General features: G+C 35.5%; 1 protein-coding gene across 2 annotated transcripts in view; it reads left to right on the forward strand.

The window, feature by feature from the left end:
- LOC119632493 (protein bric-a-brac 1) overlaps window positions 1-16,680 on the forward strand; it is a 54,148-nt gene extending 37,468 nt beyond the window's left edge. Inside the window, exons 2-4 of one of the 2 annotated variants that reach the window (XM_038025412.1) lie at window positions 14,879-14,933; window positions 15,006-15,427; window positions 15,601-16,680. In XM_038025412.1, the coding sequence (XP_037881340.1) occupies window positions 14,879-14,933; window positions 15,006-15,427; window positions 15,601-16,680 (1,557 nt within the window). The remainder of the gene's footprint in view (window positions 1-14,878; window positions 14,934-15,005; window positions 15,428-15,600) is intronic. The other variant, XM_038025414.1, reaches the window with a different exon arrangement.
- Window positions 16,681-18,708: the final 2,028 nt, after the last annotated feature.

Here is an 18,708-nt window from a genome sequence, read left to right on the forward strand (position 1 = left end):
TCATTTTGCTACTTCTATATATTTACTGAAATCGGTCGATTTGACAAGTAAACTTTTGGAATCGTCATCGTCGCAAAAATAGAAACATGTGATTAAAAAATGGCCGTGATCTGTTCACATACCGGTCCGCAAGGTAGAAAAAACTAACGCAACAATTTTTTCACTCTTTTCATTCACAATGTTACATCCAAATTAAGCTTTATTTTTATTCTCGCATTGAGAATTTTTAAAGGACCCAAACATTTTTTTTTTGTAATCTGTCTTGCAGCGCTGCCCAAACAATTCGAGCGTAACTGTTTCGGTTAATAGTAATAAAAATAATATATGAATAATTGTGCAGATTATCTTCAGCTTTCTTCGGAAGACTGCAGTCAATATAATACACTGGATTGGCAGTTATTATCGGTCAGATCAAAAGTGAGCAGTGAACCAGTTCTCTTAACATTCATAATAACAAAAGGTCTGTGCAATTATCACAAAATTTGTAGAATTACTCTACACCCGCCCCTGGTCATTGAAGATCTATCGACGCAAATTGTACAAATGCATTTACTATTACAAGCTCTGATGAAAGTAGTCGTGTTATTAGTAATAATATCGGTGATAATGAGATAACAATAACTGCAAAGCCACCATAAATTGTAACTTCTTGCATCTGTGATATGAAATGGATGATAACGGATGTTCCGAATGTTATTGCTGCTAATGAATTCAATTACAAAACTATGACAGACGGCTCGTATGGGGAATTGGTAAACTAATTGTATGACAAAAAGGTCAAATTTCACGCCTACCTAATTGAACAAAAATGAAAGAATTAGTGAAATCAAAGTCGGCGTTGAAGAGCTGTCGCTCAAAGTTCAGAATGTTTCCAACATAGGTCGTAGATTTACTAAAGATCCACTGCGATATAGATCTGGGACATGATGTAGGCAATGAGAAACGGCCACCCCTTCCAAAATGGGTAAACAGCTTACAACATTATAAAGGTAATCCTATACACCAGCAGCTTCTTAAAACCAAACTTCAAAACTCTGCTCCGCACAGATCAACGCACGATAAACATAGTACTAATTTTTCTCTCAATCAAGAAGAGTTCTTCTGTTTGCTTAACAACTAACGATGGCCTCAATTCTGACCACGCTTCATTCATTGTCAGTTTTAACACGACATTTTATAATGTCTCTCAGTTAAATATAATGTCGTTCGTTAATCGTAAAACTGACGTTGGGACTTGAGGACTGATTCAAGGACAATTTATACATCAATACTAGTCTGCGAAGCTTTTCACAAATTGATGATTCGGTAGAATATTGGGTCTTATTCCACTCACTTAGTTTTAGATCTATTCTCAAAAAACATGATGTGTTTAGATACTGCAAAGTCTACGTTAGCCTTAAAATAACTCGAATAATCAACCTTTGAATGAAACGAGTTTGAAAAGAGTCACAAAGAATCGGTGTTTAACTGAGATAAGGAAACGAACAAATTAAAGGCTTTTTATTATAGCTAACACCAATTCATGCATATTTGATGGATTATGAATGGCTACCAAATATCTTAACCGGCCGACCAGACGAGTTGTTCCTTTAAGAGACACATATAAAACTTGGTACGGAAATTATATGCAAAAAGCTGAAAGAAGTCTTTCAGCCTAATAACCTGTGTAGAACTTTAAAAAAAACAGAAGAAATATTGAGATACTCCATGTTCCATGGATTGGCCTATCAGGCGTGTATCAGTCGCTGAAACGAAAGGAGAAGTTAATAAAGTAGATATTGGAAAAATGTCCTGGTAATAGCTGCATAAGTGGAATACTTATTAAACGCCTGAAATGCGGAGAAATAATGTAACTAAAGCAGATAAGTTGATAGCATTTTCTAATATATTTGAACAAATATATCTGCAAAGATTGCTCTCAGTTCTGTAACAAAGACTCATTCAGGAATAAACAGCAACAAATACATAGTACCGTTAAAAACGCCATCGTGTCGTTTCGTACATCAGAGAAGCCATTGAAAATGAAAATAACTGCGACAGCATATTGGTATATGCGGAAAAGTTCTTCTAAAAGGTCTGACCTGCGACATATGCAGATGACAAAACAATCCTGTTTTCATTTAGAGACCCCGTGAATGTTTCCTACTACTACTTCATCTCGTCTCAATTTCGCTTTGGCTGAACAAATGGAATTTTAAAATAAGTATTGAAAAATCTACGCATATTATGTTTACTCTGAATAACGGTTCTTGTCCTACGCTAGTTTTGAATGGCAATAATATCCTTAGCAACGCTTATGTAAAGCAAAAATTTAAAAATTATTGTTAAAAAAACGGAGTTGTGTTCACTTTACGCATTGGAAGCTCCACTGCACTTAAGCATTGACTTGTTAGTCGCAATCCTTTACCTGCTCGGCTACTCATGCGGATAAAAACCATCTATGGTTGATAGTTTTCGTTCCTGTTGTTGTTTGGCCTAACGAAGAAAAACCTAGATCTAGTAGTGGTTAAAAAAAAAGTTGACATAAGTCTTAGATCACCTTTTTAAGAATTATGCGGCTGCAAGTACTATGTAAACTATAGACGTATTTCCGACTAGGATACGTATTGTTTATCCCTATCATATTGTTTACATGTACAAGTACTCTTTTATGATTTTTAAAAATTTGAAGCACTATAGCTGTAATAATAGAAGGTTTACGGTTTACTACGCATTTCACACGATATTTACAATTGTTTTTTTACCGGGCGGACAGTAACATCTCCCCGAAATTACAATATCACGTTAGGCTATATAGGAAAATTTTGCTTTCCTCTCCGTTGTTTACAACCAATTATTGTCATTTATTGTTAATGGGCGTTGACAACAATAATTGAAATTCTTCGTCTTCTTCAAGAAATTTAGGCAAAAATCGGAAATGTGCTCTCTTTTCTGAAATGCCATTTTCCACTCTATCGTCTTCATCTGTCCTTTTTTAACAACTACAATTTATTATACCGGTCTTGAAAAATTCTGAAACTTTTGACTTTTAATAAATTTTACTTATTGTTCTTAGATTATATATTTTTATGTGTAAGTGCAAACGTCTTCATGTGATGCTTACAGTGCGTTCCTCGTAGCATGTCAAAATGCTAATTACAATCTTACGTCACTTTAAACCCTGACCATGTAGACCTTCGCTACTCCACTATTTTAATCAAAATAAATAAAAACAATCACATGCATTATATTAAATATTTACATAAAATTGATAGAATTTTGTTCAAGCCAATAGTAAACATTAATGTTTAGGTCAATCATCAGATCATACCTGGCTGTGTATCTATCTTCTAACTATAGCTTACAACAGAAACTTTCAGTAAGTATAGGCAGATTATGCCTCTTGGAGTTTTAGTGGGGATCGGTAAACTCGCACTCATCACCCCGAGAACTAGATAAAGATGTTGTCTCCGCTGTCACACCGAAGTTGAAAATCTGCTTCAGAGGTCGCTGACACCCGCTGGTACCCGAAATAAAATACATGAAATTACGGAAAGAAGAAACAATGAAACCCTCTAATCAAGCGTTATATAGGCCCGATATGACCTAAATAATTAGTATGGGAAAGAAAATCTATAGATAAAGCTGGAAAAAATAATACCAGTCTACACTATGCTCACGGACATAATATTCTGACTGGGTAGAGTTAGAGCTATACCCACCTTTTGCGTTCGAAATTGTGGACATATATATGGGCGAATGGGAAAAAAAGAAAAACATGAAAAGAGGCCTTCCATGACAGTGCCGTACCGCGAACAGAAAAAGTCTCTGGTAAGACGTAACATGCCCCATGTGGCTCGGTCCTTTCGGTCTTTGTCAATAGCTGTCAACGTATAAACGAGAAAAAACGGACGAGAGGGACGAGAATCGAACAAATTTGACCAGACCTCATCTTGTGGCATGCCACTTAAGGGGCATACAACGTGCAGCTGCCACCTACGCAACCACCTTCTCAGAATTAGAGAGAGACAATCTACAATCAATGTCTCCACCCGTCTGTCGTATCCCTATTGTCTTTAAATTTTTGAGTTCAACGTAAAAACGGCCTACCAATGAAAGGCGCGTCCAATGTTCAAACGGATCGCCACTGTATTCAGAGATCCGTGTTCAGTGGTGAGTAGAAAACCTAAATGAAGGCTAAAATCATTGTCTGGGTGATATTTCACGAAAGATAACGCTACACGTTACTCTGCCCTTTAAATTATTTCCGCAGTGAGTTTGCCATGAGGCGCGGAGACGTCCCTTTCACAGTAATTGGCGCGTTCTAACACTTAAATCCGCTACTTTCTTGCATCTTAAGTTGTGAAGTAAACGCGGACGTCTCTGTATCCTAAACACATTACAAATACGCAATGCGTTCAGGTTCAAAGCGACTCCATCCATTAAAATTTGTAAAGTGTCAACTGAAAGAGTCTTACATAGTGGTAGACACGTCAATAACATTTTGCGCTGGCAGCTCACAATTTTGTTCTGCCAACATCACCCATCCCATCCCAATACAATACAGATGCTCCATAACTTGCAAAAACAACAAGCAAACGCAATGGTTTTCCAGTCCCCTTCACGCCAAAGGTCCGGCGAATATTCCGCCACAATCTCGTTGTATGCCCCACGTTTTGAAAAAGAGGCTCCCTTCGTGCTAATTCCTAGATACTTAATTAGTTACCGGGATATGTATGGATGGATAGCGTGATTAATATTAGAAATTGCTAGCGGCCAGAAAAATTGGTTGACAAGTGCACAAGATGTACTTTAAGATGAATACCGTTTATGACATCAGTTAAGAACATAATCTGGTACAAATATATTATTCAATAACAATTTATAAACGAGAAGGTCAATTGTGTGTGTAACACGCAGTAAACTAATGCTAATGTTACTAATCTCTTTCCCCTTAACGACATTAATTGTACAGTTCGCTTGTATTTGGGACATGCTTGTGTGTTCATTGTGATAGGCGAGGCAAATTATAGAATCAAAATATTAACGTACATATATCTGTTCCTTTATAAACATGAATGAATGAGTTTACGTAAAATCAAACAGGCCACAGATGACATATACAGACAGACAGACACCTTTGTGTATTCTTTTACGCATAAAATTAAACTGATACCGTGCAAATATGTTTGCTGTGCATTCATTTTGAAAACATGCATGTACGCGTACGTGCATGAGTCCGAGCAAGCAAGCGCAAAAGTTTGGATGTGTGCATGTGTGTGTGTGTGTGTGTGTGTGTGTGTGTGTGTGTGTGTATGTGTTTAAGAGAGAGAGAGAATCTTTGTTAGATAAACAAGTACACAAACTATATACGCATATATTCATAAGCGTAACGAGTCTGAACCTATACATATATTTTTTAATAATTATTGTATATTTTTTTTTTTATTTAAATGGATTAAATTGCTTGAGCTTCTTTTACTTCATCTCCACATAAAAATATATTAATAAAATTTACGACATTTCATTCCACTGAAATATTGTTTGTTTGGTATTTAATGCGTTTGCTTTTCACGTTATTATTGGTAACGCTATCACTTATAAAAGAAATATTTTATTCATTATTATGATTATTATTCGCATGTGTGCATAAGTATGCGTGTTTGCATATGCATATGCATTTATGTATGTGTTTGGGTATTTATTTATTTTTTTCTTATTATTATTATTTTTGTTTTTTTTCGGTTCAGATGTGTATCATTGGTTATTAATATTTTTGAAATATTTTTACAGAAACATCACCACAGGATACATTGCGACGACCAGAATTATACCGTCGACTGCCAGCACTGACTTTTGACGATAATAATATTAATGGCAGAACCGAACCGAACAGAGCAGTAGAAATCAGTTGGAATTTTTTAATAAGTGCAAATGTGTTTGTTGCACATTTTGACACTTTCATTGCCTGACTCAGGCAATATTAACAAAATTAAAAAATAAACAAGTGCATATTAATAAAGCTTGCGTATATGGTATCTGTCTGTCCGCCTATCTGTCACAATGCGGCAGCAACAAAGTGCAAGTTTTCGCACCACACAATTACACATACATATGTATTTGCGTGCGTATACGTTTATGAAAAGTCGCTACCGTAGCAAGGAAAAGTAAGATTTGACCTTAAACCGAATTTTAAACACTTATTACTACTGTTCCCAAGGCCTACATGCGATGGCCTATACCGATAACACAGACTTATGCACAACTACAAAGAACTTTTTATAGACCTCATTAAAATAAAGATAAGCTCTTTCAAGTTAATGCAATTGAAAAGCAACTCTCCTAAATAAATCTAATAAAAGCAGTGATCCGTAAGATACATGAAAAAAATCCTTGCGAAACAAGGAGCAAAGTTGCCATAGTCGCTGAATTTAGAAACTTCGGCCTTCTCGCCGGCTTCGTATCATCATAAAAAAACTGTACATGAGGATGCAATTCAAAAAGTTTCACTTCCACGCTCTCACGTCATCAAAATGCTGCTTAGTTGTCTTTTGCTAGAGACAACAAATCAATTCGAATCTCTTTTTCTATCGATTCGCACGTAGAATTATTTATCATATTACGACTTTGTATAATTTTTAAAACTACTGCTCAATATGTATTAAATTAAATTAGCTCGAACATTGAATGAATATACGGAACGCCGACATGTTTACCCATCTATTATTATAATCATGCTGAACCTAGTAATTTGCGTTAATCACATATGTTTTCGTGATTGCATTGCATTTGTTGTTAACATAAAAATCGTTCGTATGCTCATCTAATGTCAAGAGTAAGCGTTTCAAAGCTATGTTCTTTGATGCAGATATCAATCGCAACTATTTAGTAACACTTAATGTTATAAAGGGTCGAATAAAATTTATTATATCGATCTGTTTCGAGCACGGTCAAGCGAACTCAAGTCGAATTAATATACTAATCTAATATACCTTATTCTTCATACCGATTAATAAAGCCTCATTTATAAGAAAAAACAAACATGCATTAAAAAAAATAACTGAAACGATTCGATCGAACGCACAATTTCAGATGCATCATGCAACGCTAAAGTACACACATGTTTTCATTGTCGCGTCGTCATATCATAATGATGTTATTTACATTATTTAAATAATTTAATAAATTCATTTACGAATGTCTCGCTACGCGTTTTCGCGCTGACACTTTTCGTCTGTAGTTGTGTATATATATATGCTTATGTATATACATATGCTTATGTATATGCATATATATACAAAAAAATACAAATTAATTTGTATCGAAGACCTGAATTCGGTTAAGAAGCGAGACAAAAACTAGAAGCCAAGCTAATTACTGTTCTTACCGTTCGACGATGAAAATTAAAGGACTTTTCATGTTCGGAAACAAAAAAAAAAATCAATTTTAAACGAATCAGTTAAATTAAAAAGCCAATGCTGTTTCTTGAACCGAAAGACAACAATCATAACCTACCCATTAGTTAAGCAAACGCATAGAAATACTCGAATGCTAAGAAATGTAAGGTACGACTAATTTGCGAAATGGTTATCCAAGAAAACAACTCACGGATTTTCATTCAAAATTCGACCAGAATAATTTTACAAAATTTGATTAGCACACCTGCGGGTCCAGCAGGCCAATGTCAATAGAAGTTTTGCGACTTTAAGAGGCAATACCAATATAGTCGAATCTATAGGTAAAAAAAGTCGTCGTCTACTCAGAGAGCATGAGAAAAAAGCACTTGCTTAAGCATCACAGACAGACAGGTTACGGTAACCGTTGAGGGTTAAATAAAGGTATTAGATAACAACTGTTATGGTAACGTAAGGATAAAAACGGCGATAAAACGGCGGGTAAATTGTATTAGAAACATAGAACAGATACGAAGTTTCCGCACAATCTTCAGCGAGGGAGTACATGTGACGGCGAATGCAATGCTAGTCGACTTTCTAATGAAACTGCAAAGAACGTTGCTTTCTCACTACCTATTGCTGACTAAATTTCAATTGCTTCCTGAAACATGTGTGGAAATTCGGATGGGATTCGGATAACCTAGAGATTTGAATTATGCGAATTAAAGTGAAGTGAAACTAAAAAGATTACGTTTAGCTGTACATTCGAATGACATAGATGTTCTGTGTATATACGACCACAAATAAGATCCCAAGTGCTAAGGCCAAGAAGTTCTATCTACTGGAAAATCGTGACTAAGCTGAATATAAAGCTTAAAACGGGAGAACACGCAAGGACAGCTCATCGAAGCACATTAAATTTTTAGGACCTTGGAATTTCTCAGAGCCTTTGTGCGATAATGTTTACAGGCAGTTCCGTAGTAAAAACGTTTTAAAGACTTTTTGTTTACCAGCGTGCACTAATATATGGCCATCGTCGTCGACGAATATCAATGATGGCTCCAGCTCCCAGTTCGTATAGTAAAAACCATATATATAAGATATATGTTTACGTTGTAGACGCTCTGTTTTGTAGAAGGAGAACAAAAATTTATTAGATTAGCATTTTTCGATAGCGGATATATATAGTGAGAGCAATGCTTCATTTACTTGTTTGCCTCACTGTATGTTTGAGCTTCTTTAATAGCTAGTCGATATAGATATACATACACGAGTAGATATGTATTAGTGCTGCGGAGTTCAAGTACCATACTAGTGTTTAATATATATATACATGTAGATATCGGCTTTATCCGTCCATTCAACCAACCCCTCATTAGGCAAACAATATCTAGATAAGCTTGTAGGTACCAATCCATCTATTCACCTATCCGCAGATATAATTTATATATGCATATATGTAATTATATATACAAATTATATATATATATATATATATAAATTATGTACATTTATAAAAACAACAAAAAGTTTTTAATAACTAGTTAGATTTTTTCTAAACAAACACAATAATAATGAACAAATCAAACAATAATAATCAAAACAACGAGTCAGCAAACTTTAGCTCTTAACTGCAATAAAATTACGTAAATTATTGTAGTTTTAAATACTTGTTCATGTTTTGTTTTGTAATTGGTTCGAAAAGTTTAACAACTAATACGTACTACTCGGATTCGAACACATTCTCAAGTAGATATGAACAAATGCGTTTACATATGTAGATATATAAGTATGTACATATATAGGTAGGCATGTGTAGGGCGCGTACAAAATTGTTATTATTGTTGTTATACATATTCATGCATAATTGCCTGCAAAACTGCGAAATCTTTTCTACTCCTACTACTAAAAAGTGTGCAACTTTTAATCGCACATTATTTCAACTTGATTTGAAATAAACGTTTTATCAATTACTCATTAAGACCATAATAACAATTCGTCGATAAACTAAAACCCATTTGGACGCAAGTCTACTTGAATGGAGTAACATCGTTCGAAAAGAAATCGTTTTGGGAGATAACATCAATAAAGCGGTTAATATCGTTTTCTTCACTCCGCAGTCCAAACTGAGAAATGAGTTACACTTTATTTAATTCATATATAAACCAATATATGTATAGGCGGCTTGTGTTAAATTTTTCTACATTAAAAACACATATACATTCAACATTCAACTTCATTTTATTATCAAATATAATATTTTATATACATATTTATAATATGCGTATATAAATACACATGTTTATATATATATATATATATATATATATATATACACATTTTGAAAACAACTCTTACGAGGGTAGCGAGACACGTTTGTGAACTCTAAAAGAAAATTTACTTAATCTCCCTTGTTTTTGTTATTTGACGGCTTTTAACTTCATTTTAACTCCACAAACTTTAATCTTTCCCTTACTTACCCGTACCAACTCGATGTTTGTTCATTTATTCAAAAAATTATTATTTCGACCTTTTACAAAATTCAAAATCGCCAAAGCACGACTCTTTGCTGGACCTGTACGGGCTTCCATCTCAAACACTGTACAGTTGAACTTCATCGTAGCATAGCTTTCATTTTCAATTGTTTCCTTAAAACAGGCAGATTTCCAATTTGTTGTGAGGCAACCTTCGTACCCCCCGCTTCACAGAGATGGTAACGAATAGATCGTTGAAAACTGTAGAGGCGTTACAGAACTTAGTGCGTTATTCAAGTACTTTGTGCTTATCTTAACGTGTCGGCTTAGCCATGCTATCAAGGCAATTATTGCTCCTAGCCAAAATGCATCCTTGAAAATACGGTCAACCACGACGGACTTCCTTCAATTCGTCTGCCTTCTCTAATGGTACACAATGACCGTCATTTACACCGATTTTAGTAAGACCTTCGCCAGAACTAACCACAAATTTTTAATATGGAAAAAGGACAACTTGGGCTTTTCGCTTTATTTAGTTAACTGATTTTCATCATACCTTGAAGGCAGATCTTTGAAGGGCTTCTCTTTAATTCCATTGCAGTCACTGCAACAGCCACAGGACAGACAGTGACATAGGACCCATTCTGTTTGCCTTATACACTATCTGATCTGCCGTCATCAGTTATTTAAACCGTCTCATATCTTGATATATGCTGACGACATTAACCTATTCTTAGCTTTTAATTCGGAGTCCAATAGGATTTAAATAGCTTAATAACATGATGCTCATTCAATTTCAAGAAGAAATTCGTTTATAACGGATGCTTTCGTAGATTTTGGTGTTCAGTTCGATTATAAACTTCTTTCCAATTTACATATTGAACACACTGTGGATAAAGCAAGATCAGTACTAGGCTTTATTAAATGCTGAGCGAGAGAATTCGATGATCCTTGCGGTACCCTTGCGAAACAACCATATACGAGCTTGGATCAATCTATAGTGGACTATGCCGCGGTCACATAGTCACCTTCTTATCGTTGTCATGTTGATCCAATTAAATTCGTACAGCAAGGATTGCGGCTCTTTGCGCTACAAAATTTAAGTTGAGATCTACATGTCCATCTTCCGCCATATGACAATAGGTTACTTCTTATATCCTTACCTCAAGAAACTTAGGTTTGTCTTAGGCATTACCTTCTTGGTTAAATGATATTATCGACTAGCCGGTTTTGTAAATCAGATTGACTTCAATGTTTCCGTACATCCGTCACGAAACTATCTTCTACATAAATCTTAGCCAATGCAAATTCAGTTATGAACTTTTTAACCCACTTAGGGTCTTTTGTGAAAATTTAATTATTGTTTATACCTTATCTCATTAGCTGATCCCAGAAGTGAAACTAAAGGTATTCTTCCTAGCGTCAAAGCACTACCGATATCGTACTTGAACTAATTCAATTGGTTTATCTCTGCCATGTGGCGGTATATTTGCACTGAGTAAATTTTTTACGTCATACAATCTCTGTTGACTGATTCGGTTATGAAAGCGCTGGTGGTGTGCCGGCTTTTATTATTAGATGTGATATTTCTTATACTTGCCCGCTAATTGCATAATTCTAAATTTCCTTTTCACTTATCTGCAATCTTAACGGGTTTAAGACTTTAATATTAATGCATGGTCTACGTTCAGCTGAGACATGTATGAGCGGTAAAAAACTTTGAAACATGAAATAAAAATATAGACTTTAACTGGCCTTAAGAATCAGTCATCTAACACCTAAACACATGCTTATCATATCACCTTTTGGAAATTTCGGCAGATCTATTGACTGATTATATTCCTATAACAACGAATTCGACTACATTCAAGTATGAAAACATTACAGGAGTATTAATTAGCGACCACGCCGCGGAAAGCTTTAGCTTAACTCCCAAAAACATATCGCTGTTTAGTGAATTTCGTCCGTCAGTTTAGCTTAGAGAGCCGACAGGTTTGGTTGTTAGAAAAATACAAAGCGTGAAAACCAAAACTATTAGTAAAAACTATGCTTTTTTGCTCTCATACGTTTCAGAGAGTTGCCATTCGGTCTACGTAAACGAGATAAGGCTAAATAATATGGGAAGCAAACTCTATTTGGCTTACGCCAAAGCTGTTAACACCTTTCATTAGCTAACGAACGATCGTATATATTATTTATCGTATATATTACAAGTCAAACTTTTACATAATTTGGCACTACTTTGCAAGTGATTGTATATTGATAAAAAACCATATTCGGATATTTCGCCTGATGCATGTGATAGAGCATTCAACTCTATAAATAGTTATAATACTATGATTAAGTCTATAGATTTACCCTACACCACTTGTGGTACGGGACGTAAGTAACCCCCAGAAGGGCTTAAAATAGATTCGCCTCTTTTTAGACCGAAGGATTCAGAATCATTTTCCAACTCGTTCTAAACCTGTCTGTCCGTTTGATATCTGCCCATATATTTTTGTGTTCAAGCAATTGTGATCGCAATTTTTAAGACATTTTGATGAAATTTGCTACACTGGCGTACTTTGGCCCAACAACGAAGGGTCACTTTTTCGACCATATAACGCCCTATTTTGAAAAGTTGTTATATAGAAAAAATTGCAATTTTCAGAATTTCTTGGCAAGACTGACTAAGTAGTAGTATTTCGGCATTCCAAATTGTTATGAAAATTCTGGACCGGCTGGAGCGATTTTTTGAATCACCTCTCTTGCAATCATTTCTGCGGAAACTAAAGGCTTATATCGTAAAAACATTGAATTCAAAATATTTTATGGCTAACATTGGCGCATAATAATAAATTGACAAAGAAATACACCTTAGCACCACGTATGTCTATTTTGAACCACATGGGTCTATTCTTTGGATACCACCGCGTATAAGAATTCTCATGAAATGGAAACACTTATATGCCAAAAAAAACTTAGTTGCTAATTTTGAAAGTGAAAATTTCAAGATGAAAATTTGCCCATAATAATAAATAGAAAAATAAAAAAGTTAACTCAATTTGAACCACATGGATCTATTTCTTCCCTCACTGCGTATAAAATATCTTAGGATAACAATTCATAGTAGCGTTACACCAAAAAATATTAACGGTAGCGAAATTGGATCACATAGATCTACTTTTTCTGGACCTCTCTGGACTTATATAGGCGCTATCACGAAACGGAAACTCTTATATGAAGAGAAAATCGAACCTTCCAATATGCAGGCTTTCGTGAAAATTATGGCTTCGCATGAAACTAATGTGTACTTCTTGGAGTATTACTACCAAAACGAACGAATAACAGTGCTTGGCGAAGTGATGTAGGGTATGTAATGGTCGGCGTTGCCCGACTATAATTTTCTTACTTGTTTAAAGTTTGCTTAACTTAGGCGAATATGCATTTTAGCTGAATTTTTAGATTTACGAATAGATAAACGAATCTATTGCTTAACGTTAGTTTGTCGACCCATCGGCCGATTTAGTTGATTAGTTGAGTCGTATTTGGCGCAGAGAATTTATTAAGAAAAAATTTAAGATCGTGAAATTTGTAAAAGCACAGAAACGTACGAATAGCGAAATTGAGTCAAAGCCTCATATCGCTCAAGTGTATATGCACTTTAAGGGATCTCTCAGACTTCTGTGCATTACGCAGCTAGTTTTACTACAACATTTAAATGCAAGCATATAGAGTTATACAAATTTATGTAAACATGTTGATATACTTTGATGCACAATTGTAGATATGCGTAGATGTATTTTAGAAAGATTTAAAAAAATTAATTTCGAAGAAAATGGCGTCTTGAGCGTTAAAAATCTTAAGTATGACAAAACATTTGATGACTTATGACTGATTTTTATCAATATTTGCTTCATACATATATTGTTAGTCATGTTTTTACGCTAATTAATTTTTAGCTTTTAAATTTTCGTATAACCACCACTTGAAAATGTCCTAATACTCTTGAAATATCTACACACGTTAGAATATATATTGATTGTATATACGTAAACACGTACACTTGTATGTATGTATATATTTATATCTACGGAAATTTGTTGCATCCTGCGGAGAATTTATTAAATTGCGTTTACTGCCAGACTAAGAAGAAATAACCCCTGCTCGAGATGCCTTACAAACCTAAGGCAACCAAATGAACGTACAAAGGGGTGTTGAGTCTCAGAAAGAATTGAAAGCAGCAGCAGTTACCACACAAGCACACTTGAGCGTTACCGCAAAAGCCCTGCCAAAAAGACGAAAGTATTACTTTGACAGTAAAAAACAGAAATTTCACACTCAATTGATAGACTTACGCCTCGACGATTACGTAAACATTTAAACACCCACTGCACACGTCGGTTGCAGGTAAATACAGGCATATATATTTATATATTTATGTGCATATATATATGTATATATATATACATTAAAATGTTGTCGGTCCGTTTTGTTACTTATTAACTTATTTTGATTCCATTTTTAGTTTAGTTTGATTGGTTTACAATTTCTTAAACATTTTTGGCAATGCTTTGCCCTTTGTAGCGTTAATCAAATATATTGTGCACTCTTAACTATGGATTTCTCCTGTTCTTGAAAAATTTTCTTGCATCTGAGATCTAGCGATCAATGGATATGCGTTCTTATGAAACAGTTTTAACATAATTGTTATTGGGAACCACCCTTTTCCTGATACCTTAACACTTAAGACTGATTGGAGGACATCATTGTAATACTATAGCAGCATTTTTTTCTTTCTACTGTACACTAATCGCTTCACAATCTTTACTTTTCGTTACTACATCTATATATATATATATATATATATATATATATATGTTATCATTGTATATATACGTTAACATTTTCTACACATAGCTGTTTTCATTTGCAGTTAATGATGTAATGCCGTGAAATTTTTATTCGAAATGAAACTCAGTATCTTGTAAAATCAATTAAAGAAAAAAAAGTTCACATATGACTTCTTATTTTATCCTTTCATTTTAGGCAAAAATGTTAGAAAGTTCACATGCTTGGATGAGTTCCGGAGCTTCTATTGCAGGTTTGTTATGAACATTAATACATTAATAAGGATAATGTGATAAGGTGATGCCTCAATTTTTTGCTTATCTAGCAGACAGCTACCAGTATCAACTGCAGTCGATGTGGCAAAAATGCTGGAATACAAACCAAAGTCTAATGCATCACTTGCGTTTTCGCGAGCGAGGTCCATTAAAGTCGTGGCGTCCCGAAACGATGGCAGAAGCAATTTTTAGTGTTTTAAAAGAAGGCCTATCGCTATCTCAAGCAGCACGCAAATACGATATACCGTATCCAACTTTCGTTTTATACGCGAACCGGGTTCATAACATGTTAGGTCCTTCAATTGACGGCGGCCCTGATCTCAGGCCGAAAGGAAGAGGGCGTCCCCAACGTATCCTACTTGGCATTTGGCCAGATGAACATATTAAAGGAGTTATTAAAACAGTGGTTTTTCGCGACGCTAAGGATCTTAAGGAAGAAACCTTTGCACATCTATCCTATGGTCGCCATTCGGTGAGTATCTAAGTATGGAAAACGTATCCAATAACAGTTCTGACCAAAAAGAAAACCATAAATATTATTTTGCATACATATGTGATGTGTGTGTGCTGCTGGTCAAATACACATATCGTTCGAAACTTTACGAATAAAAACAAAAATCATTTATCATTTCATAAACTTTTTAGCCAGTCTTTTCCTTTCAAGAAAGTACACTAAACTATGGCGGTCCAAGCGGTCAATGTGCGAATGGTATGCCTGCACCTGCAAGTGATCAAATGTCGCAGGAAGCTACGGCAGCAGCTGTAGCGGCTGTTGCTCATAACTTTCGGCAACAAATGCAAATGGCTGCTGCCGCGCAACATCAGCAACACACTGAAAATCTTGGAGCTGCAAGTCTATTTAACCTACCACCGCATTTGGTATCTGCCGCAGGACCAGCCGGTGCGGGACCCATCGTTGGCGCACCGGGTCCTGGTAGTATTGTTCTACCGAAACCGAGTATTTCGCCAGCCCTAAGTACCACATCGAATTCTGGTGGTGGCAGTGCAGTGGTGGGACCGCGGCACGCTCCCTCGCCATGTGGACCCACATTACCGGGGATGCATCAGTTGCCTCCAGGGATGGCTGTCGCTTTGCATATGGTCGGTGGCACAGGACGATGTGAAACCGCAACGATGCTAAATCAGCAACAACATCAACATCAGCTTCAGCAGTTACATATGCAACAACAACATGCTATTCACCAACAGCAACAGCAGCAGCAAAAACATCATCAGCAAATGATTTTCGGTGCAAGTTCCATTAGTCATCCATCTATTTCCACTGCAACAACTGCAGCGTCAGCTTCCTCGCAGCATTCAATTTCTACAGCAATTAGTGCGTCACAAACTAAATTTTCTTCCTCTTCGATATCTCCATCTCTAGAACGACAACGTCAAAGTACGCCAGGAAATACAGCGCTTCGTTCTTCCCTTACGGACCTGGGTCTTGATTTTGGTTATAGTAAAAGTACGCAATCTTTCTCACCATCCCGTCTATTTCCCGATGATTTAGCCGATCTGGTGGGTACATCGCCTTCATCATCCACCTCAAAGAAACCATCAACGTTAGCTGACACAAGTTCGACAATTACTGTCACAAAATCGAATACTCCATCTGAAATTTTAACTTCCGTCGCATGCACATCAACTACAACTTCTACAACTAGCAATAAAAGTTCCAGTAATAGTGTGAAATTAGAACCGATAACTACAAGTAGCGAATAAGGACAACAATGAAATCACGAAGCTCTCCTCAATAAATATTTATAAAAATCAAGCTAGCTTTTAATAAATTAGTTGTATAGCAAGTGATGATAAACATGGATATATTCTGCTCTTGGCCGATATATCCATTTTATTCCACACTTATATAATATATCGCCCGAACACCACCTAGATCGCATTCACAATACAGCGATAGAATCAGCAATACGGTCAGATGTAGAGATTAAACAAACATTCTGCTACAGTATTATCGGTTGAACCGATACCCAAAAGCATAAAGACTAGGGAGAGAGATATATGTTGAAATACGAAAAAAGGGCGTATCCAAACCAATAAGCAGAATATTGAATGCCAGTATTTTATTCTTCTTAAATATAATTTATTTATAAAGTATGCACAGCATAACAGATATACATTCATGCATACGTAAATACCTACACATATCTACATATGTGTAATTTATAATTAATTAACGTAGGTACATGCATGATGTAAGTGCACCATTACCAGTGATACAATTAATTGAAAACGCTATGAAGCAAGCAGCGTGAAAAAAAAAAAACTCCAGAGCCATTTTAATACTACTACAACTTTAATGCATTTTAGTTAAATATTTTAGAACACTATCGCAAGCATGTCGCAAGCGACGGACTCTTCTATCACTGTCCCGATTTTTGCTAAAAATTACATCAAAATAAAATTACATCCAGCTTGGGCATAATTTTTAATGTCCACCGCTAACTTAATCTATATGTAAACATCTCGTTTAGTATTCTGTTTAAAAAGTATTAAGCCTTGTTTACTTAAATTGCGATAACCTATTCAAAGGAGTACTATTCCCTTATATATTGGAACCAATTTACTATGAGATATTCTTGTTTGCTTTCGTCTAGAAAGTGAATTTTTGGCTTTTACAATGAGCACAGAACTTTCGAAGAAGAAGTTGTATCTAATATTGACTCAGAAATGGAATTTAGCTTCCGAAACGTTCGAGAGAGATAGAGAAAGAGAATTGTTGGCAAAAACCCGCCGTTCAATGCGACGTGGGCTTGATGGGTAATTTGTTCGTACAGAGAACAGAGAACGACAGCAAACGTGCTGGCCATCCTTCGGCGTCTGGACAAGAAAATCAAGCGCCTGCTGTCGATGTTTATATTTAAAGTAGCATTTAAAGCTCAAAGCTTCTCATACTGCATTGATACTTTAAGATTCTTTCAGAAGTTCAACTAAAGCTGCTCCGCAACCACCATAGTCATCGCAATTATTTGGTGTAAATTCTAGCTGTTCTGGAGACTAAAAAAGCTCCGGTGAATGTGTTTTTTTTTTCTTGATTCGGTCAAAGATCTAATTATCAAAAAAACTCTGCAAATAAGGCGGAACTTTAATGTTAACGCAACTAGTTACGGTGACGTGTCGCTTGACTTAGCAATCAAATATTGTATACAATCTAATGATGGATTTTAAAAAAATCGGTTCAAATGCTATGTATCATGGATCCGATTCAGTCAATTTTCCAATACCGAGTTTTTGTTAGATGAAAATGTTATTCCCAAACATCGAGGCGATAGATAATTCATGAAAAGAGGCAGAAATTATTAGTTTTTTTTTTTTTTTTGGAGTAACAGTGGACGTCCTTCGCTGAGTTTAGAACTCAATGACAGCAATAATAATAAAACAATTTGGAATGTGCGAATGAAATGAATGAAAATTTTGAATCCGCTATTCACGCTGGTGATGTATTTGGTAGAGTTGACGATTAATGTTTTCAATAGTGGGAATCATCACTCTGAACAAGTTCAAGTCTTTCTTAGGTTATGCTAATTCTATCTTTCCGTTTATAAAGCTCCGAAACATGCAAACAAAAGAAAAAGTACATAAACTGGGAACAACTTACGGTTTATAAAAGATATCGGTACAAAAATTGATTCAAATTTTAGTCACAAAGTCTGAACTTTTATTCTTCCACAGTACAAAACCAACCGTACTAATCAAGGTATGTATGTATATGAGTGCACGTGCGCTATAATA

Source organism: Glossina fuscipes, unplaced genomic scaffold, assembly GCF_014805625.2.
Source record: "Glossina fuscipes isolate IAEA_lab_2018 unplaced genomic scaffold, Yale_Gfus_2 1, whole genome shotgun sequence".
Lineage (NCBI taxonomy): Eukaryota > Metazoa > Arthropoda > Insecta > Diptera > Glossinidae > Glossina > Glossina fuscipes.